This window comes from Carica papaya, chromosome 1 (assembly GCF_054855325.1).
Source record: "Carica papaya isolate Zhongbai chromosome 1, ASM5485532v1, whole genome shotgun sequence".
NCBI classification, from domain to species: domain Eukaryota; kingdom Viridiplantae; phylum Streptophyta; class Magnoliopsida; order Brassicales; family Caricaceae; genus Carica; species Carica papaya.
The window spans coordinates 4,981,342-5,002,929 of NC_142309.1; the positions used below are offsets into that span (position 1 = coordinate 4,981,342).

Sequence of the window (21,588 nt, forward strand, 5' to 3'; positions counted from 1 at the left end):
TATTTTTTATTAGTAGATTATATTTTAAATATAAGTATAATTTGATATATTATTAATTACGAAGATTCTTTACAAACACTATAAATACAATTACATTATACATTCAAATAAAATATTACAAATTGGTGAAGAGTACAGTTCAATCGGTGATAAGCCAAAAAAAACACATCAAGGTTTACTGTTTCTTCTTCAAGAATATTTTTTGGTTGATCACTGACTTGCCCTGTACTCAGTTCCATTTACAACTTCCATATACTTCCAAAATTGAACGTGCAATTTATTGATTGGAGATGACAAAGAGGTATTATGACACAAATATATATATATATATATATATATATATATATCTCCCTCAGTTCGTCATTTTCCACTATTACTATCTCCTATTCCCACATCGTTTGAGGTGGTAGAAAATTTTGTGCATTACAATTGTTTTTTTAGATAATCTTTTTGTTCAGGAAATATAAAGCACATCAAATGAATTGTCATTTTATTCAAAAATCATGTTCTTAGCTCTCTCTAATCATGGTTTTCACCAAGTTTAAGGGTTGTGATTAGTTTAAGTTTCTATTAAACAAGTTAGTAATTCTTGTTATCTATGTATGAAATTGACAACTCTCTCCTTCATTATTTGATATTCTCAAATGAATATATTGTGGTTAAAAGATATTTATACATAATAATTGTAAAAGGACTCGATTACATTTACCTAAAGCATATTGTTTCCATTGAACAAATAAAGCATTGGAATGAAAATATTGAATTTTTACATGCTACTAAATTTCTATCATAAGAAATCTATACCAAACTTCTTAATTTAAAGTGGAAAACTGAAGATTATGAATTTGGAGTTAATCTAAAAATGGTTTCATCAACTCTAATTTGAAAGGACCAAATTATAATACAACTTCATTGTAAGTGTGTGACTCAAATGTCAAATGTGGGAACTTCAGATCCAAAGCCATGACTGACTTGATATTTTAGGCGAGATAATAAACCCCTGTAAGGATCATATTCTCTTTTCTCCTTCAAAAAAGCTATGCACCTTTCTACCTCATTCTTGACTTGTGCATACAGTTCACCAGATTTCTCCTTGTCTTTCAATTCGGTCATTCTCCCTACACATAAAATTTGATCAGTCAGTGTAAAAGTACGAGGTCAGTACGTCCAAGATTGAAATTCAACAAGGATTCTTTACCAAGTAAATTTGGACCAATCAACTTAAACTACAAAAGCTTTATTTAGAAATATATATATATATATATATATATATTTGAATTTCATTTCATTTTCTACTGGTATGATCAACGACCTCATCTACAAATGAATCATGATGTTTGAAACAGAAGTTATGGTATTTGAAACAAAAAGGCTATATTTTGAACTAATCAAGAATTTTTGTAGAATTCTGTTGAGAATCAAAACTGCATGGACAGCTTCAACACAAGCTGAGGACAAGAATGTTTGCACGGAATTTCTAGCTAAACTCATGCATGCTGTAACCCCGGGGACTACTAGACTTCAATCTGCCCCCGGTAGGCTTGATGAACTTCTGCATGTAGATAATCATACAACTTGGTACTGACGGTATCCATGTAATCTTCTCTTCTTTTATTACAAATATGAAAAAGAGCATAGCAGTGATCATCACTAACGATCATGCCTTGTAAGACTGGTTTAGGCCAGTGTGTCAAGGCTTCTGCCTTTGCCTAATAACTTTTCCTAGCATTATAGCTTAATCTACTTCTCCTTCAAATTCTACCATATTTCTCAATTTAACCACTAGATTATTCTTAATATATAAAATTATATCATATTTTGCTTGTTTAAGAGCAACTTTTTGATTTCCTACTTATCAAAAAACTACCTTTGGTCTTAATTGGTGTCCCAAAGTAATAGTAAAATCTGCCAGGAATCTTTGGAAAAAATAGAGGTATATTCAGATCTTGATTAGCTATTTCTCCATCAGCATCAGCCCTGTTATTATTACAAGACAAAATTTTTAAAGACATAACAAGAAGGATAGAATAACAAAGAAACCAAAGACGAGACTGCAAAGATTGAAAAGTTAGAAGGCATAACTAACTATACCTCAATTTGACTGCCTCACTTGTTAGACTTTCTATTAGAGATCTAAAAAAAGGAATCTTCATTTGGTCATTGTAATCAAAAAATACCTGTGCCCGAGAATAATTTGGTGAACAAAATTGTCATTAAAGAGCAGAAATCAACTAGAGGTAAGTCCTCAAAATAGATAAAAGACAGAAAAGTATTGAGTGTATTTTCCTGTACTTGATAAGAGTGATTGAGCTGTAATCACTTTGTGTTCGCCCATCACCTGAACATACACGAACATAGAACATGCATGTATACTCTCATGGCTGGATCCATCATTATTCTAAATAACGGAGGCAGTTATTAATTCAGGTTTTTTTTTCTAAGAAAAAGGAGAAACAACAGGCATTAGTATAATTATCTCTCTTTTATGAGATATTCTATTTGAGAACAATTATTGCTTGGAGAGCAAGCTCTAGGAGATTCAAGAATTCTTTAAAAATGATCTTATTTGAAAATATAAAAGGTTAACCAAAAATAAACAAAACCCTTTGAAAGTTAGTTTTCTAAAGGTTGACCTCCTACTTGAAGGACTGACTCCGACCGAACTCAATCACCATCTTTGTGGTGGTAAGCATGACTCAGTAAGTATTATTTCAAAGATATGCAACTCAACTGAAAGTAGAAATTATACCTACACTCAGAAACTAACTAATATCTTAAACAATTTTAGGGAAAAGGTTATTTAGCTTACTTGGGCAACATCATCTGCTCCCACAACTCCAAATGGTATTATCGTGGCGCCAAATTTAGCTGCAATCCTTACAAACTCAGGATTTTTGGGCCAAAATAACGTGTACTCTTCACCCTGTAATGTATGGAAATCACAATTGTGGAATAAATTGAATGTACTCTAGACTTCAAGGCTCAGACCTTGTTTAATTGAGAATCTTGTAATAAAAGAAGGCAACTAATTTTCGGTACAAACACGGAGATCGTTTCTCAATAAAGCCACCATATTATCTGGTGTGAAAGTAATTACTCTGATCATGGCTTCAATTAGGAAAGGAAACATCAATGAACTGCTTTTAGTCATTGCATTTGCAAGGCAATATGATTTATAAGGTCTCTGTTGGTTCCTCAAGTACTTCAAGATGTATCAGGAGGTGGTTCATGCATAAACGTTTTATGTTGTAATTCTATATATTAAGCTTAGTCTTGTAATAAGTAAAGAAATATCTAGAAATGAAATAAAAATTAAACATACTAGGCAGTGTGTATATTACCTTCCTATGCATGGCCTCACGAATGCCTCCTGGATAGAGCAGGACATGTGAATTGGATGACAGAAGTTTATGGAGGTTATATGCTGATACAGGAACTCCACCTTGCATCCTCCGTGAATCCAATCTTGATATATCAGGTAACAGTCCATCTTTCAGTCTTGTAAACATAAAGGGATGTCCCATTCCTCTCAGAATAATATTTCTTTCAGCAAAAAACCGATCAGGCAAGGAAACCAAGTCAAATCCCAGTAACATATGATGTCCAACAATTAGGACGGGTCCTTCTGAGGGGATTCCATTAAGACCCTTCATAATCTTCCCATCTTCTGAAGTTGAGAACATCACTGATCCGGTAAGAATCTCAAGCAATCTGGGAAACATTTGAGATTAGATATTTAAAACAAATCAAGTCTGCAGCTGTAATTTATATGAATCTGATGGCAAAGTATCATTTCGGAAACTTTCAGGTTAGGAGTGTAGACTATCTATCAAAAGGATGTGCATTCTTTAAGTTTGTCCACTAAGATTAACTGATCAAATCCCTTAAGCCACAGGCATAAGAAGTATTCTTTTTACTATATGAAGTCCTTCTCATTAATAATTTTAACTCTATCTAATCAATTCATGTAAGAACTGCTTTGACCCAAGTAACTGGACATTTGGCTCGGCATTATTCACCGTGCAACCAGTATATGTTCTGTGTTAATTATAACATTAGAAAATCTACCATGCCGTAGTTTTAAAGGGAATACCACTACCTGGTTCGCCCATAAAATTTACTGAATTCAGAGTGGGTCACTGGCATAAAATCTGAAACATAATCAAATTTTGTTCCACGACGGTAAAAATAAGCACCCTTGAGAACACTCACCAAATCAAAACCATCCTCCTGACATGGATGGAAACAAATACATTCTGTATCAGACATACACTTTTTTGAGATAGATAATGTGTACAAAGAGAGATCATCATGTCCTACCAAGAAGAGAAAATGACCACTACCACGGAAGTTACGGATCTCACATTTTTCCAGTACTTGACGTAGCCTTTTTCCTTCCTCTTTATTGGGTAGCAATTGATCATTTCCACTAGAAAGGAATAGAGTGAGCTGCCTCTTTATTTGGAAAGAATAACAAACTAAACAAAATATGCTGTAACCCAATGCGAGACATAAGTATCACGTAATAATAAAAGTATTGATATGGAATGACTCAAGCCAACAAACAGCTGTCATTTAAATTCCATTCACTGTCTACATATCCGACACAAAGTGATATTTGACTATTCGTCACTTGGTTCACACTCTATTTCATCATTCAAGCTCTAGACCGCAAATAAGGAAATCTCTGATACAGAGTGATGTTTGACTATTCCATACTGTGTTCACACTCTATTTCACAAGCTCTAGACGGCAAAGATGAAAGTATTTGGAAGGTAGTAGCAGAGCCCTACATATGGTGTCTTTATATGATCAGCGTAAAATGTACCTAAACTCCAAGAGTTATTCATAGCAACTTTCCATGATACTTTACTTCAGTAAAGGGCATCAAATCTGCTCATTTTGACAGTTTTACTTGTTTCATGAGGTGCTTCTTGGCCTTGCATACTACTAAGGAACTACGGATCTTTTTGTCTGCAAATTCTTGTCATCACTATTCGAGAGTTACATGAAGACAAAGCTCCACAAAGGTACATACAGGTTGAGGATGCCTAGAATTGTAAAATAGGCTTTCAATGAAGACGTGCTTAGTAATTTGATGAAAGAAAGATGTGAAACTCGGCTTTTTCAAAAACTTAAAATGCATGCAGTCAATTGTACCAAAGAGTAGTAACCTGGAAAGTATCAATGTCTGTGCTTTCACGCGATCAAGCTGTGAATTGGCAAATATGGATGCCGAATTAAGCATCTGTAGCTTCCATTCTAGTGTTTCTACCGGTAAAATATTAGACAGAACCTGTTAATTGCATCATGCAAACATAGGATGAGAGAACAAAAAAGAAGCAACTTAGGAGAGTCAACTCGTGAGATTGAATCTGAGTTCCATCATTCAAATTCTGTGTGAAGATTAAATTGCGTGTCATGCTATGACATTGTGAAATGGGATTAATTGGGATGAAGGCATTGTCAGAATTTGGCGGCTCAGGCAATAAATAATTTATTTTTCTCTGTAATTTGGACTCAAATACAATACACATATATATACAGGAAACAGAGTAAAAAATATTAAGTTTTTAATTATTGAGTCCTCGATTTTATGCATGAATTAACTATTTGACTTTGACAAATCTCTTTTTAATTTTTAAGAAAGATCTTTTCCTTTTAATTCCCTTCCTAATTTCTATCAAGGATTTTTTTTTTTTGACAATCCTCCTTATAAAGAGTTTGTTTCCTTATCATATTTAATAATTAATCTAGAAGTATTACTTTAATCGGTCATATTAACTTAGTATATTAATTTTTAAACTAATAATAATTAAGAATATTATTTTTAACTCGTGGGAAGACAAACAGAGTCTGATTACTGGAACCATGAATATGCCTGGCACAGTTCATGTTAAGCTGGACGAAACCTCACGCCCCAGCCCATTTAACATCTTGAACTCCCAACAGAGAAAATCCTTCTTCTTTAAAGCTTCACCAACTTCTGAGCTTTTAAACAAAATCGCAGCATTTTAAAAAAATGGAAATAAAAGACAGTAAAATGAAAATTCCTATGATATTGCTACTTGCTAGAAATTCATGTTTCATAATCGCAACTTACAGAAGAGTATGATGAAACTGTTACCAAATCCTCAAATAATTCTCCAATTGTTTGCCTCAGAGGAAGTCCCTTCACCCAGCTAGTCATCACCATTTTCAAAGGAGCACCTAAATATATTGTATGAATCAGTTACTACCTCATACCTAGCACTTCGATCTGCAAGATGCTCATGTATTAGACTGTTAAAAGTTTCACAAGAGGATTTTATTTTACCAGTTTTTCCTTAGTAATACTGTTTTCAATTATGATTTAGCCATAAAAGTAAAAATCTTATTTCAAATTCAAAACTCGAAAGATCTTTCTTCTGAATAAAAAAGCATCATGGACTTTGCAATGTCACATTTTTTTAGATTTCAACACCAGAGTGCATGTCAATATGACCAAATATTTTAATACAGAAATTATTGAATGGATCTGATCCACAGTAACATGGTAGACTGGTGACTATTTAATCGACCTATATCAGATTTTTATCAAAAAATTATGTGTATAGTGTAAAGTCCTGTACCCAATTACTATTGGTTCAACAACTTTTTGAACTAAACACTGGCATTCAAAAATTCAAACAAACTCTTATATAAAACTCAGTGATTGCATATTTTTGGATATGAGATTGGAGTATTATAATCTCTATTTTAGATTCTTAATGTTCTCATCAAAATCACATATCACAATTATAAATTACAATCCAAATAATTCAATAATTTTTTAGATCCAAATTACTACATTCTTAATATCTCATATTTAAATTATTGATAATTTATAACTTAAACTTGTATAGAATTTAATAATCATATATTTAATAATTTTTCAGATAAAATTTTATTTAGATCAATTAAAGTGTACAGGCCAACCTTCTTAGGCATAATCCTGGCCCATATAATAACGTAACAATAATTTTCTCAATATAATAAAAGTTAGAAGAGTAAACCTCGAGATGCTTCCTCCAAAGCAAAAAAAAGAAACTAATCAATGAATAATAGGAAGGCAGTAAAAATGATTTAGAGCTGGATGTTAATAATGACGAAGAAGATATGTTTTCATTATATACACAACTTAGCGGGACAGAACTAGAAGCAATAGAACAAAGAAAACAAACCTGTGATTGAACTGAGCATATAAGGAATGGAAAAGTTTAGTAGGTCTGGAATGCCTTTTGATAGAGCTGAAAGAGCTTGCAGTACTGAACTGCCAAATGATGTAGCTGCAAGAAGAACACAATTTACGATTCTATGAAGCAATTCATGTCCCTACATATTTATGAGAACTCTTATATGAATAGTAGTCAGTTTTCTTGGTCCTGTTTCTTCTCAACGCATCTGATCTGATGAATCCTTAAATTTTCAGCTATAAAATCAGGTCCAAGGTTAACATGAAGGTTTTTCAATAAATAAATGAAAAATGAGTAATAGAAGAAACAAGGACGAGATTGCCACATCTGAAATCAAGAACTTCTACGAACTCCAATTCTATGTAAAATAATGGTTGAATGGTCGACTATCTAAGACCCAAATGACTAACCAAAATCACTTCTAAAAATCTATTTATCCAAATTCTTATTGGTCTTTTTTCACAAGACATGAAAACTTGCAGATCCATACTTTTGACGTTTGAAGTCAACCAATGACTGTTGGTTTTACTTGAATATCCAAAACTTCCATATAGGAATAACAATATGCTGACTTCCAGTGAATAAAAAATTCACAAAAAAAAATAAAAAAGTTCACCTGGGTTTGCCAAAATTAATACAAGATCAATATCAGGGTTACGAGCTGCAACAGCTAGCGCAATGCATCCCCCAAGAGATTCTCCAACAATATATATAGGCCGACCGGGTGAACGAAAATTTTCAGACCTTACAGCTCTTTCAACCAATTTCACTAGATCTGTAAGCGTTAGATTATTATTCTATCGGAGAGAGAGAGAGAGAGAGAGAGATAGAGAGATCAAGTACTGCATCACAATGAACTTCAACTTCTTTAAACATTCATTCTACCGTCAAAACAAGTATCTAGTAATTTGAGCTGAAAATGAAAGAGAAAAAGAAAGAGAGAAAACCTGTAAATGTGGTTCGATCGTGTACTGGAATATGCAAGCACCATATATCAAAAATCCTTTACCCGAGGTAAAAAGGACAGAAATGTAATGGATTACACAGGATAAGCATTAGTTAAACAAAAAATGAGTCGGTAGATGGTGCATACACTTGTATGGATTAACTCTCTGCAATTCAATTACAAAAGCTTACTTTCCAAGTTTATTGTGCTGCCTTATCAGTCCAAGTCCAACACCATCAATCCCTGCAAGTCGAGGGAAGAATCAATGCATTATTTCCACTTAAAACAGAAAATTCGATGGGAAATAAAAAGGAAGATACAAAAACTTTTTTCTGGTCAAAATTAATTAAGGAGACAAAACAATGCGAGACTTAATTTGCTGTTGGCCATGTGTTTTTAACTTCTTCAATTTCTTTTAATTTTCAAAAATGTATAATAAAAACTTACTAATTGTTGCTTAAAACTGATTAATTACTCGTTAGAAATTTATGGCCAATAGTTTCCCGCCAAAATTTAAAAGAACCGAACGGGAATCGCCAAAATGAGAGGGAAACAGAGCAACTATAAGGAAACCTAACCTGGCAAGAAGAGGAGCAGAGGAGAGTCATCAGAGCGGGCCCCACATTCCAAGGGAGAGAACCAGCGAGGCGGACCGCCACCACCGTCCGATCTAATCAGATCATTAGCTTCCTCAAAGAAATCCTGCAAGCTCTTCCTACACGCTTCCTCCGGATCATTCGCATCGGAGCGAGATAAATGGAGCTTCGAGCCTGTGCTACCAGCCGCCGAGACAGATAGCAACCGCCAGGAGGAAAGGCAAACTCGCTTCGGTCTCGAATCTCGAGTGTTCGACGTGGTTTTCCGGCGGATAATCGGCAATAAACCGGCGCGTAGACGGCAAGATGCATTGGCTGCCATGGGAGATGAAAAGGCGTGACTGTTTAGCAAGAAGAGACGAGAGGAAAGGTCTCTGTCTGCGGTGTTCGTTTGGGCAAATTTTATATGACATGCAGAGTATGTGTTTGAGGTTGTCATTAGGGGAGCTTGAAGATACGTGGTGGAACTTGGTAATCTATACGTGTACATACATACATATATATATATACGCACACACACAGAGAGAAACCATAAAAAACGAAGATCTCGTGTCTTAACGACATGCACCATACACACTGTACATATTCTAAAAAGCATTTTAGCTTGGTAGAACGTCTCTCCAGACTAAGATATAAAAAACAAAATAAATATTAAATTAATATTTATAATATTTAAAAATATTTAAATTAGGCTTTGTCCTAACATTTTATTTTCTCAATTTATTTAATTTCAAAATATAAGTATCATGTTTGTTAAATTCTACTATTATTATATAATGAATGAAAAGTTAATTATTATTTATTGAGCAAATTATTATGTCATATAAAAAATATTTTGATTTTTAAATATTTTTTAAATATAATAAAAAATTAAAAATTAAAAACATATAATTAAAGTCTAAAAGTAGGTCCACAATTTAATTTAGTTCTATTAAACCCAAAATCCAATCATTGAGCCAGCCCATTTTAAAGGTCCAAAATTTGTGCGAAAATGAAATCGAGAAGATTATTACCAATGCCTTGTAAATTTTAGGAATGAGAACTCGACTTGTTTTTTATTATAAAGTATAAATTATAACTCGTACTAACCTACTCATCTTTTTCCATCAATTCTAATCAGTTCAAACTCACATTTTAATTAAAAATATATACATACATATCAAACGAGTTCAAATAAATTAGATAAATTCGTAAAATTAATTAACTTTGTTAATATAATAAAATTAAAATTAAAAAATGAAGTATTTTTAATATAATAAAAAAACTTATCATATATGATATAATTAATCAATATAAACGAGAGGAATCGTATCTTACAATTAACCCAATAAAAAATGTTGTTTAAGAATGAATTATTGAGGAAAATTATGCAAATCCAATAAGATATTTGAAAAGAAAAGTCAAAGGAAATTATGAAGATTTAAATGCTTAATAAGTTTTCTATTATTTTTTTTAAGGTTATAAATTAAGAGTCTTTATTTTTTAAATAAAAAAAAAAGCAAGGCTGCCATGGATGAGAAAGAAAGAAGGGAGGAATTGTAGGTTGTCGTGTCTTTTTCATGTAGAACAAATATGGACATTTGACATATCATAAATTTTGGCAATGTAATGATGTGGTGCTGTTCATAGTATAGTAGGGGAGGGAAGCAAATACATGAATGTGATATGTATAATCTTTTAAAAAATTAAAAGTAATAATACATATATTTATTAATCGGACACCATAGATATATATATATTTATTATAACATAATATAATATTTTAACAAGAAATATAAATTTGTGTAGAAATAGAAATGTACTAACTAGATAATTAAAGATTTATTAATTATTTTAAAAGTTTCAATTGATTTTTTTATTTATTAAAAAAAATACGGAAAAAAGAGAAAATGCTTAAACAAAAATGGAAATTACGAGAGTGAGTTAAAATGAGAAGTCAAATCAAGACTTTGTAATCAAATAATGAGACGTGGAATCTAACATTAATTCATAAATTTATAACTGAAAGTGACACCAAAATACTAATAATTCACAACATAACAACTAAATTAATTAATGCCTATAAAATATTAAATCTTTTATATGTATATATATATTTAGGATCTTGGTGGTTGGTGACGGTTACCAAATAAATTATTTTATGTCATATTTTTAATTAAGATAATTAATCATAATTTAAATTCATTGAAATTTAACTAATGATGTTGTAAAATAATCTGGGTTTGATATGTTGGAATTTAACGTGGATTATTATTACATTATGTTTTTTAAAAAATAATTCTTGCATTATATTAATATATATATATATATGTTAATTGGAAAAATGACATTTTACTTTCTAAGTTTAATTCACACTACTTCCATTTTCTGTTTATATGAATTTGGTACGACGTCTCACACTACTTCCATTTCCACTGCCTTAAAAGAATTCTGAATTGATTTCCCCTAAGAAATTAAGCATCACAAATTTGACTTGTGTTTATTTAGAATTTAAATTTAAATTTTTATAAATAATTTAATTATATGGAAAAGACAGATCCTTACCTTAGAAAAAGAATTTCATGACATTTGTATGTAATAAGTAATTTAATTCTGAAATTCACTTCAATTTAAAATTTAATTAATTATCTTAAACATATTGTAAAATATAATTATTAGCATTTGTACTGTTATTGTTATTGGTAAATAATTATCATTAAAATATATTTTTAAAAATTAATAATATAATTAAAAAATAAAATAGGAAACAAGCAGCCATCACTGGTTTTCCTATTGTGACTACTAGATTTGGCGCATATGTAAATTGTCGTCACTAGAAATCCAACATCATATTCTCCTCTTGCTAACTGCTACTTCTCATCTTCGTCGTCTTCTTTCCTTCTAAAGTCCCTATTAATTCTTCTTCCACTTTTCCCCAAATTTACTGCTGCTCCTCACTTTCCGCCTCTGTCTGCTACAGAGTATATGCACTGTACTGCATATTACGTCCGTAATGGCGTCTGATGAAGCTAATGGTAAAGGCTTTTTTATGCTTCAAGTCAAATCTCTAAGCGGCCTCCCAATCTCAACCCCGGGTACACAGAGAAGTTCCTTCATGGGCCAAATCTTGCTCAGAGTCCTCGCCGTTGGCTTCACCTTGGCCGCCATTTCAGTCATGATCACCAGCTCCGAATCTGTTAATTTGTTTGGGTTTAGGTTTACTGCTCGTTACAGCTACTCTTCTTCCCTCAGGTACCTCCGGACTGGGTTTTTCTTTTTCTATTTAACCATTTAAAATCAGAGTCGCTTCTTTTATATATATATATATATATATATATATACACACACATAAATATTTATATACGCGCACACATTTCTCTGTATGTTTATTTACACACGCACGCGAGCCCCTGTTTTCTTTTCTTTGAAATTGTTTCTGGGTTTTCCTCTGTCGGTGAACCGGTTTAAGAAATCTCCTTATTTTTATATACAATATGTACATATACTCGCGTGTGTATATATGCTTAATTTATCTGATTACGCATATGGGCCTTGTTTTGCTTCCATTGTAATCATTTATTGATTCTGTTGCTGGTCTTTCTGGGTTTATCTGTTTCTTTGTACGGACCCATTCCAAATCTCATTCTTTTCTATATTAATATGTATGTATTCGCATATGCATATATGTATATGATTTATATGCCATTTATGGGTTTTGTTACAGGTTCTTGCTGGGTGCAGATGTTGCAGTTTGTTGCTTCTCTATACTCTCATTGATCTCGGTTTGCCTTCTAAGACACTTAAACTCACATCACAGGACCAGTTATTTTCTTCTCTTTTTGCATGATTTGGTACGCATATACTTATCCGCCTACATACATACATACATACATATATATATATATACATGTATACGTTACACATCTGTATACAAACACATTTATTTTTTCTATATTAAAATGGATTAGAATCGGATAAATTTAAGATGCCAGCAATATGTAAGCTTGAATTTATCACCAACAGCTCGAGCATCATGTCAAGATCCAGAATTACAGGATTCATTTTCAGACCCTTATGGTTAATATACTCGCAGTTGGGAAGTCATCTCTTTTTGTGGTCCAGTTTCGTTTTGAACTAAAGAAAATAATAATTGCAAAATTTTTGCCTCCATCTTCATTAAAAAATTTATATCCTTGCAAGGTTGATTGACCCATCACTTGTTTTTATTTCCTATCTTTAATTTCTACTTGGTGGATTACTTTGGATTCCCTTTCCCTTGTCAAACATTAATTATCTCCCTTTGATGTGAGGTTCTAAGTTGGATTACAAATAATAAACTTGTCACTTTTTGATAATGTTAAAGTTTTGGAATAATTGGTTAATCGGGGAAGAAATTGTTTGTTGCAGGTGATGATGCTGTTGATGATGTCCGGGTGTGTTGCTGCAAGTGCAGTTGGTTACGTGAGCAAATATGGGGAAGAGAAGATTGGCTGGATGGCTGTTTGTGATCATGTGAACAAGTTTTGCGATCAAATGTTATTATCTCTTGTGTTTTCTTACTTGACTTTCTTTTCCTACTTGTCTCTCACAATTATGGCTGTTACCAAACTTATGGCTAAATCTACTGACTGAGGGACCAAGTTGCAGAAATGTTAGAGGTGGATGAGTAAAGGCCAAAGGGATTTACCACCTAACATAGGCTTTGCTCTTGAATATATTTTTCTCTGTGGGGGGGGGGTGTGGTAGGTTCAAATTTAAGATAGTAATTTCCCCTTGTAGAAATGCAGGATTCTACTTGTTTTCTTTCGTCTTAAGTTAGATCTTGTAAGAGAACGCAGATAATTAATATATTACTTTATGCTATATATGCTACGATTTTTGAACTTTTGATTATCAACATCAAGTTCCTCCCATGGCATATCAGAAATGGAGATCATTTTATGCTTATTGGCTTGCTTTCTTCTTAAGTTAGATCTTGTAAGAGAAAGGAGATTACTTATATATCATTTTATGCTATTCATACTAGGATTTCAAGCTTCCAATTATCGATTTGGCTCCCTGTATCCATGGCATAAAACCTGTTGTTCGAGTTGAACTTACGCTGTTTTTTTGTCTTTCTAGCTATTAGTGAAACTTATTAGTGTAGCAACACCATTGGTAGATAGCTTAACCCTTAAGTTGGTTCTGTTTGCTTTCTTGGACATTTGCTTAACCAACACAAAAACAGAAGAAAAGAACCTCAAGTAAACCGTAATAGGAATTGTTAGAATATAAATAATAAATTTAATCATTTAATCATTTTCTATTCGCTTAAACTATTGACATAACAAATGACTATTTATTAGATTTAGCATTTAAATTTTTTCCTGTGGTTTCATTTCTGTTAGTTAATTTTTCTGCATAATAGGGAGAACCTGTACTTGATATAGCCTAGAGGGATTGTGCATGAGGGTGCATATGGTAGAAAATAAAGTATACATTTGATCATTTCCCATTAGCTTGTAAGTTTTTGGAGAAAAATTTATTACAATCAATTATTTTACACAAGCAACAATACCTACTGCATTCAATGATAGACTATATTTTTAACTGTATCTTATCAAAGTGTCATTCATAGACAGTAGAAAGTACAAGGCAAACCAAGTCAAGCTTGTTGATGTTGTCTTCTATTACTACTATATTAGCTTAGCTTGTATAGGAATGTAACAAAGTTTAGTAAAATAGATTAGGCATCTAACTGCAGATAGCAAAAAGAGATTATGTCACTCGGTATCAACCTCCTCTTCACTGTCATTGAGGTGCATTTTCAGCATTTGGCTCTGGTTTTCCCACTTTTCTCTATTCCATGCCGGATCAATTTCAGGCAATTCGCAGTCATCTGGTCTTAGTGACAGCTGGAAATCCGGTAGGTCAGGCAATATTTGAAGAGCGCTGTTTATCATGAACATAAATAATCTTTTTTAGAAATCTCTATAACTTTCATCTTTTGGTCAGTAAAGCTAAAGGGTCAGATAAACAGCCTTACTTCTCTTGTTCTAATAGGTAACCATACATCTGTGACTTCTTCAATGCAACTTCTGGAATCTTCTGGTGTAATTGCTTCATGGCACCCCAGTGAGGAGGAGCCCTTGCCACCGAAGTAAGAATTGTTAGAACAAGAAAATAAAAATTAGAGAAAATGGATGAGAAAAGTGTTTTCAAGAGAGAATAGAAAACTAGGTTGAAGCCAACCGGGTCACAGGTGGTACTAGGCAGAAGCTTAGGCAGGCTTTCTTGCCCTCTGCTAAAAGCTCCTCCGCCGCTAGAAAACAACACACGGCACTCACATGACACGATGGTTCATTACCCTTGTCAAGGACTAGACCATGGTAGTAGTAAGCTGCAGCCTGAAGATGTCACGGATAGTAACTCATATCAGAGAGAAAAATTCTACAAAATGCAGAATCCCTAATTTCTAACAAGAGCTTAGATTAGTTGCACCACCTTTGCTTCGAGGAATTTCCATTTAATGAACCAGAGTTGCTTTTTTCCATTTTTGTGATTGAGATCACATCCGGACAAGCATTGATAAGCCTGGTAGTTATTGTAGAAAGATGCTACTTAGTGAGAAACCAAGCAGTTCTAGAGTTTTTTTATATGTATACTGACATTTACAGACCTGACTGAAATAGATCACTTGTTCACATGCCAGCCTCCTCTTTACTGATAAAGTTGCCTTATGACTCTCAGAAGCTAAACCAAGCTGAATTTCAGTTCCCTAAAAATTAAAATTACTTTTTATTAGCATCCAGTAGTATCTGCAAAGTCAACCACAATTTCTTCCATTTGTAACAATTCTGCTTCCGAGAAATCAATATGAAAATTCAAACTATTCAATTTTTATTGACTATTTTTACGAAGTCAACAAAAATACCTGACCCAGTGCCTGAATTGACATAGCCTCGAGCACACCATCCTGCAAATCTTTCGGCAACTTCATCCTGGGAGTATATAGGATTTCTCAGTGATGAAAAATGTTAATATTAGTGTCTAGAACGAATAATATCTTCTCTAGCCTACCTTATTTCTGGTGGTATGTGAACGAGAATCTCCCGGATGCAGAGTTGTAAGTATCCGGATGCCTTGAGCAGCAAATTGACAGCATCCCTTTTACAATCTGAGGGTAAACATCATGGAAAATCCCGCGTCAGAAATTTCCCATCTTGATTTTGCTCTGTTATGGATTCAGAATCAAATCGATAAAGCCATGTGAATGAGAAGGTTACCTGTAGAGACAACTCTTATACCAGAACCAGAATAATCCTTAGGGATCATCAGTGAGTTAGCTTCTGAGAATGTCAATATAGCTATCATATATACGACAAATAGCAACTCGAACCAGGAGTTTGCTACACATATTTCCTGCTCATTAAATTTTAGATTCAATCTGCAGGCTTCCGATTCGAAAAAAATTGTTTCATCACATAAAAAGAAAAAGATTAGATGATCGATGATCTTACTCTCCGGCCTTCTTCTAGGATTTTCCATTTGAATTCCACCAAGTCTTCAAGACCTTGTTCTGTAATTGTCAATCCAAATTAATTCATTTTAACTCTTATCATGATGTTACTCATGAATCCGAATATATTTAACAGTAAAACAGAGAAACTCGAAACGGGAATAGGGAAAGAAATAGATGTTCGAATACCTTTCCTAGTAAGGCCAATTAGAAGGCAAGAGTATTCTTCTAGTGCTTGGTGTAACTCGGTGATAGCAGATCCATCTGCAAGAACGGGTTTGCCTCTTAGAAGGATAAAAATCAACAACTTTCAATATCTTTCTTTGTCTTGGACACATTTTCTCACAGTCCAAACAGTAAACAGAACAGAAAGACACAGAGAACACACCAGTATCTTCTGCCACTAACACAATCTGGTTCCTCAAACACGACAACCTATTGATAAGATCTTGTGGAATTAAACCTCGAAGTGGCCTCTGAAGATCAGAATGTACTGGAATCCACAAAGACGGAACAAACACCACGGATTCTTGAATATTCAGCTTCGTCTTCCTCCTCCCGACTGCATACACAGAAGCAGCACACCCCATTGATGACCTTCTGTCCAAGATTTCCTGTCAAAAATCATATATAACTTCCTGCACCAAACAGTGTATATCATCATCATCATCGACTTGCTGACATCTCAATCTTCTTAAAGGAGATTGAAGTTTGATGGCAGTGGACAGCTAAAGAAGCAAGATGGGCTTCAATAAATAAACATATACTAAAGCATATATGCAGGCATTGAGTAGAAGACGTATACATATATAAATACATATATATCTGAAATGATAAGTATTAAATTAGGTGGAAGAAAAATGACTCACTGTTTACAGAGAGGAAGAAAGGAGAGTGAGATGTGAAAGTGAAAGTTGCAGGAGGGGATTGGAAATCTAATGGATATTATTTATAAAAATAATTAATTAAATTAATAAAAGAGAAGAAGGAAGTTTCAGAGAGCGAGGCATGTTCCTCACATGGCGGACGAAAACGTAGGAAGTCTCTGCAATTTTTAAAAGGATGTCATCGTTGAAACTGGAATTTTTTTTCACCATTTCTTCAGCAGATATTTTTTTTTTTTCCAGATAAAAAATATTTTTTATATTTTATTAAAATTTTCTTATTTTATATAATTATAATTTAATTTATTATTTTTAATAGATAATTAAATAATAGTTAAAATATATAACATGCATTAATCATGTGATAATAAAACAAATGGGAGAAAGAAAACATTATCTTACATGGAAATTTATTTTATTATTTTTAAAAGAAAATAATAAACTTGATTACATATATATATATATATATATGGATATGAATGTATATATACTATAATTAATCATATAATTTTAATCAAATAATGATATTTTAAAAAAATAATTACTTTTTTTTTTTATTGTGATTAATATGTTATTGATTTCAAAAAGAAAGCACGTGGCGTTTGAGTTAAAGGGGAATCGCAGGTTCCTAGCCCTTGATTTGCTAAATATTAATCTACTCTTCTTGATTTAACTGTTAATTAATTAATTAATTAATCAATTAATTAGGTTACATGCAACGTACTCAAAGATGGCGTTGACAATGAGTGCCTACGGCTTTTGGTATTCGACCAATTAAAAATTACAACTAATGATAAATATTAGTTTTTTAAATTTTGGTATTTATTATAATTTAATATTTAATATATTTTTTAATGTTTCAAATGTTTAATTAAATAAAAAACTAAAATTATTATCTTATCTTTAGATATTAATTTAATTAATTAACCAAATTCATCTTTTATATATTTTTTAAGTAGTTAAAATATGGTTTAATAATTTAAATTTTTTTATTAAAAAAATTAAACATTCAAAAAAGTATATATATAATGTAACGGCTCCGGAAATTTAAAATTGAAATGTATATTAAAAATATCAATGTGGAAGCGAAGTCAAAAATTCGATTAACATCCCTTACACTAAAACCAAAAACGTGCTCACAAAATATAAAAGATCAAACTACCTAAAGGAGAAACTTGAAAGTGAAAGCTACGAATATGACTATGGAGTCTTTAGGCGTCCCCTTCGTCGTCCTCCTGTGGAACCGGCTCGGGAATAATGTCTTCCTGATATGAAATGATTAAATAAGGAATGAGCTACACTAGCCCAGTAAAGACATCACGATATCTCACCGTCACGGAGGTAAAGGTAGGTAGAAAACACAAAAAGACCAATGGAGCATAATTTACAACAAATTCTTTTATCAATAATAAAACTTTCATCATCCACTTACCTCGGTGAAATTCATAAAACAGTATACGAAAGCAATAACATTATCATCATCATGAAATCATATATAAACTGTATAACATAATATTTATCAAGCCTTTTGTAATTCAATCGTTACACAACATATTTTTCCTCTTTTACCAGCCCACTAGTATCCATGGGGATCCATAGGGGTCCCGCTACCCGTTAACCCTTAACACTTGAAATCATATTGCAGGGCCGTCCCCATACCTCGTCCGGTATGTGCGCCAAAACTATAAACTTCATTACCCCGTCCGGTATGAGGGTGAAACGGGCCGTCCCAATACCCCATCCGGTATGGGCGCCAAAACACATAAGATCTCCATACCCCGTCCGGTATGGGAGACCACAATCCCGGTAGGGTTCCCTACGGACTCGGTCCGTCCACCATCTCCCAAGATATCTAGTCAGGCTGATCACATTATACAATTATCAATTTACATAACCTTTCATTCCCCTTTTCCTCAGTCAGCATCATCAATTCACACACAAACAAGCAAAACAGTAATTTATGTCAAACAAGACAACATACAGTATCGGTTGCTCAGTCATTCAACCCATAATCAATAAAACAGTAAAATATGCACACGAAACTATGAAATGAAAACATCAGACCTCATACTACATTTAAAACTGTAAAATAGGCCAAATAACAGTTAACCGACAAACACACTAGACTCGGGCTCCATTAGCGACCTTAAGCAATTTCACACATTCGTTGATTCAAGAAATACAGTTTTATCATTATTGAACTTTAATACCGTGATAGAAAATAGGGTGAGGGGTCCTTACTCGTTTCGGAGTCCGAACACGGCTTCACAGTGCGCATACGGGCTGTCCCTAATTTTCCCTGAATTTTTCCTAGGGAACTGAAACGCACTACTGGTACCTGCACGTGTTTCAAAAAATCCCAAATTAGGCCCCGAGCCCCTTTCGGCCAATATCGTAATTCCGGCACGGCGGCTCTGCCGTGCTTCGGCGGTGATTCACCTCGGGTTGGTCGTTTTCGACCGTTTCCGGCCGAATTCGGCCACACTCGCATTGGTCCCTGCGATAAAACAACCCTAGGGCCCTCGGGGGGCCAAAAAAATTACGGAAAATCGAAGCCTACCGGCGGCGGTGCTCTCGGGTGCGGCGGCTCTCCGGCGAGGTTCGTGTTTTGGTGATTCGGCTCCGGTCAACCTGTAGAGAAAAGAATGGTGATCACGGTGATATAAAAATTGCATCAAACGGAGGCCGGGAAGGGCCTCATCGGAGGCAAAAACCGAGAAGGGGCGTGGCAGCGCCGCTGGGTTTCGGCCGTGTTTTTCGACCGTTTGGCTGGGATTTTGGCTCCGATTTGGCCACAGGAGAAATCAGCGTGGAAAAACGAGTCGGGAGTATGAAATTTACCTCGATCAGCGGTCGGAAATCTCCCCGGTGCGGCGGCGGGTGGCGGCGACCGGCTTCTGGTTCGTCTTCTCCGGCGAGGGCAGGCGGCTAGGGTTTTGTGGTCTGGTGTGGGGGTTCTATTTATACCATTTTGCCTTTTGATCTCAGCCGTCCATTTTGATTTAATCTGGGTCGTCCGATCACACGCTTGATCTTGGTCGTTCGATCGCGCATACGCGGATCGCCAACGTGGCTCGTCCCGAATCGACGTGGTCTTGCCACGTGGCAGGTCCCGGTTGGCCAGGACTGCTGACTGGGTCTGCTGACGTGGCTGCCGACGTGACTTTTTTTTTTTTCCCACCCTTTCCGGGCGCTACATATAACATAAATAACTAACTTATAACAAATAAAATATTAAAAATTAAATCATATCAAATACCAAAATTTGATAATTAATTTATTATTTTATCTTTAAAATTTAGCTTCCTTTCTTGTTATCGATATTAATAAAAAGAGTTTCCTCAAAATGTTCCGCGTACATATACACTGATAAAAGAGCTCCTACATAATTATATATGATATATACATATATGTGTGTACATATAATGCCCCTTTTTTTGATTGTAGCTATCTATGATTTTGGGTTGCATTTAGTTTAAATGTAAAATTTTAGATTGTTGCATGAAATAATTTAGAATTTGGCATGAAATATTAGTATACTGACATTTAGTTCTTGAATATAGTGTGTATTTATATATATGATATATGATATATGATATATGAAGATGATAATCATAAAATTGTAGTGTGGAAGCAGAAGCTTAATTCAGTGCTTGTCTATGGATCTGCCATCAAAATCCACCTTAGTTAGATGCATTTATTTATAAAATTAATATTACCATTTAATTAGGAGCCATTCCAGTGCACGTTACTGATTGGCAGAATACAGGCTGGTCATTTGAGCAAATCCAACTTGGCAAAAACAACAAGACAATTGTACTGTATGTCTCTTTAATTTTCGACTCACAATAACTAAACATTTAACACATGCACGTACACATATATATATATATATATATCTATCTATATATATTTATATATTTGTTTAAGTCAACTTGGGTAAATTGAATTAAAATTTATAAGTGTTATTTTGTTAGTGTGTTATTAGTGTAAAGTGATTGATTTATAATGTTTTATTTAATAAAATTAAAATTTTAATTTAATAATTTATTAATAATACTGTAATAATTAAATTGAATTAAATTTTAATAAATTGAAATAAATATTTTATTTTATTTTTGTAGGAATACTTACAATAATTTTTAATTAATATCATATCAAAGTAAGAGTAGATTCGAGTTTGTATGTAAAAATTTATCCAAATCCGATTCACCTTTATATAATATATATACAAAAACATTATATTTCAAAATTTTAATTACAATTATAAAAGTAATATAATTAATATTTTAAAAACTCAATCCAAATTGTCTCTCTCCATTAATTATTACATATAAATTTGATTTTTTATTAAAATTTTCTATAAAAAATTAAATAATTTTTTAACTTTTTAAAGTGACAAAAAATAAAATTTTAAATAAATTCAAGAAATAATTACTAGAAACGAAAAAAAAAATATTTAGTTAATAAT

At 33.2% G+C, this 21,588-nt stretch overlaps 3 protein-coding genes across 10 annotated transcripts; 1 reads left to right on the plus strand and 2 right to left on the minus strand.

Annotated features, from left to right (window-relative positions):
- Positions 1 to 835: 835 nt before the first annotated feature.
- On the minus strand, positions 836 to 9,220 carry LOC110825593 (phytyl ester synthase 2, chloroplastic). 6 transcript variants are annotated; one of them, XM_088215954.1, is made up of 14 exons: positions 8,739 to 9,216; positions 8,352 to 8,403; positions 8,162 to 8,217; positions 7,831 to 7,989; positions 7,203 to 7,307; positions 6,128 to 6,210; positions 5,175 to 5,296; positions 4,321 to 4,429; positions 4,100 to 4,230; positions 3,342 to 3,711; positions 2,810 to 2,923; positions 2,092 to 2,177; positions 1,868 to 1,977; positions 836 to 1,118 (listed from the first exon to the last, which is right to left on the minus strand). In XM_088215954.1, exons 1-14 carry the CDS (start codon positions 9,193 to 9,195, stop codon positions 928 to 930), a joined length of 2,145 nt encoding a protein of 714 aa, XP_088072080.1. In that variant the 5' UTR covers positions 9,196 to 9,216; the 3' UTR covers positions 836 to 927. The 6 variants fall into 6 exon arrangements, 4 of the variants coding, with proteins under 4 accessions (XP_088072080.1, XP_088072078.1, XP_088072085.1 ...); XM_088215952.1 differs by having other exon boundaries at positions 6,104 to 6,210; XR_015817822.1 differs by lacking the exon at positions 836 to 1,118 and adding an exon at positions 2,293 to 2,398 and having other exon boundaries at positions 1,917 to 1,977; positions 6,104 to 6,210; positions 8,739 to 9,220.
- Positions 9,221 to 11,555: 2,335 nt separating this feature from the next.
- On the plus strand, positions 11,556 to 13,600 carry LOC110813034 (CASP-like protein 1F2). 2 transcript variants are annotated; one of them, XM_022040025.2, is made up of 3 exons: positions 11,556 to 11,987; positions 12,460 to 12,517; positions 13,143 to 13,600. In XM_022040025.2, exons 1-3 carry the CDS (start codon positions 11,749 to 11,751, stop codon positions 13,365 to 13,367), a joined length of 522 nt encoding a protein of 173 aa, XP_021895717.2. In that variant the 5' UTR covers positions 11,556 to 11,748; the 3' UTR covers positions 13,368 to 13,600. The 2 variants fall into 2 exon arrangements, with proteins under 2 accessions (XP_021895717.2, XP_021895716.2); XM_022040024.2 differs by having other exon boundaries at positions 11,563 to 11,987; positions 12,460 to 12,586.
- Positions 13,601 to 14,298: 698 nt separating this feature from the next.
- LOC110813007 (Endosomal targeting BRO1-like domain-containing protein) lies at positions 14,299 to 17,300 on the minus strand. Of its 2 annotated transcripts, XM_088215976.1 has the most exons (12): positions 17,103 to 17,300; positions 16,622 to 16,871; positions 16,423 to 16,497; positions 16,235 to 16,293; positions 16,001 to 16,136; positions 15,795 to 15,891; positions 15,649 to 15,715; positions 15,394 to 15,492; positions 15,219 to 15,308; positions 14,967 to 15,121; positions 14,761 to 14,862; positions 14,299 to 14,666 (listed from the first exon to the last, which is right to left on the minus strand). In XM_088215976.1, exons 2-12 carry the CDS (start codon positions 16,821 to 16,823, stop codon positions 14,498 to 14,500), a joined length of 1,251 nt encoding a protein of 416 aa, XP_088072102.1. In that variant the 5' UTR covers positions 16,824 to 16,871; positions 17,103 to 17,300; the 3' UTR covers positions 14,299 to 14,497. The 2 variants fall into 2 exon arrangements, with proteins under 2 accessions (XP_088072102.1, XP_088072108.1); XM_088215982.1 differs by lacking the exon at positions 17,103 to 17,300 and having other exon boundaries at positions 16,622 to 16,980.
- Positions 17,301 to 21,588: the final 4,288 nt, after the last annotated feature.

What these genes read in the sequence shown, in the direction of transcription:
- LOC110813007 (XM_088215976.1), bottom strand. Translation starts at nt 16,823, where the DNA reads ATGGGGTGTGCTGCTTCTGTGTATGCAGTCGGGAGGAGGAAGACGAAG. An exon ending in CACATACCACCAGAAATAAG is followed by an intron (nt 15,716 to 15,794) that starts GTAGGCTAGAGA and finishes ATATACTCCCAG; the next exon opens with GATGAAGTTGCCGAAAGATT. An exon ending in TACCTATTAGAACAAGAGAA is followed by an intron (nt 14,667 to 14,760) that starts GTAAGGCTGTTT and finishes CATGATAAACAG; the next exon opens with CGCTCTTCAAATATTGCCTG.
- LOC110813034 (XM_022040024.2), top strand. Translation starts at nt 11,749, where the DNA reads ATGGCGTCTGATGAAGCTAATGGTAAAGGCTTTTTTATGCTTCAAGTC. An exon ending in AGCTACTCTTCTTCCCTCAG is followed by an intron (nt 11,988 to 12,459) that starts GTACCTCCGGAC and finishes GTTTTGTTACAG; the next exon opens with GTTCTTGCTGGGTGCAGATG. An exon ending in TTCTCTTTTTGCATGATTTG is followed by an intron (nt 12,587 to 13,142) that starts GTACGCATATAC and finishes TGTTTGTTGCAG; the next exon opens with GTGATGATGCTGTTGATGAT.
- LOC110825593 (XM_088215952.1), bottom strand. Translation starts at nt 9,195, where the DNA reads ATGACAACCTCAAACACATACTCTGCATGTCATATAAAATTTGCCCAA. An exon ending in CAGCACAATAAACTTGGAAA is followed by an intron (nt 8,218 to 8,351) that starts GTAAGCTTTTGT and finishes CCTCGGGTAAAG; the next exon opens with GATTTTTGATATATGGTGCT. An exon ending in ATTAATTTTGGCAAACCCAG is followed by an intron (nt 7,308 to 7,830) that starts GTGAACTTTTTT and finishes TTCTTCTTGCAG; the next exon opens with CTACATCATTTGGCAGTTCA.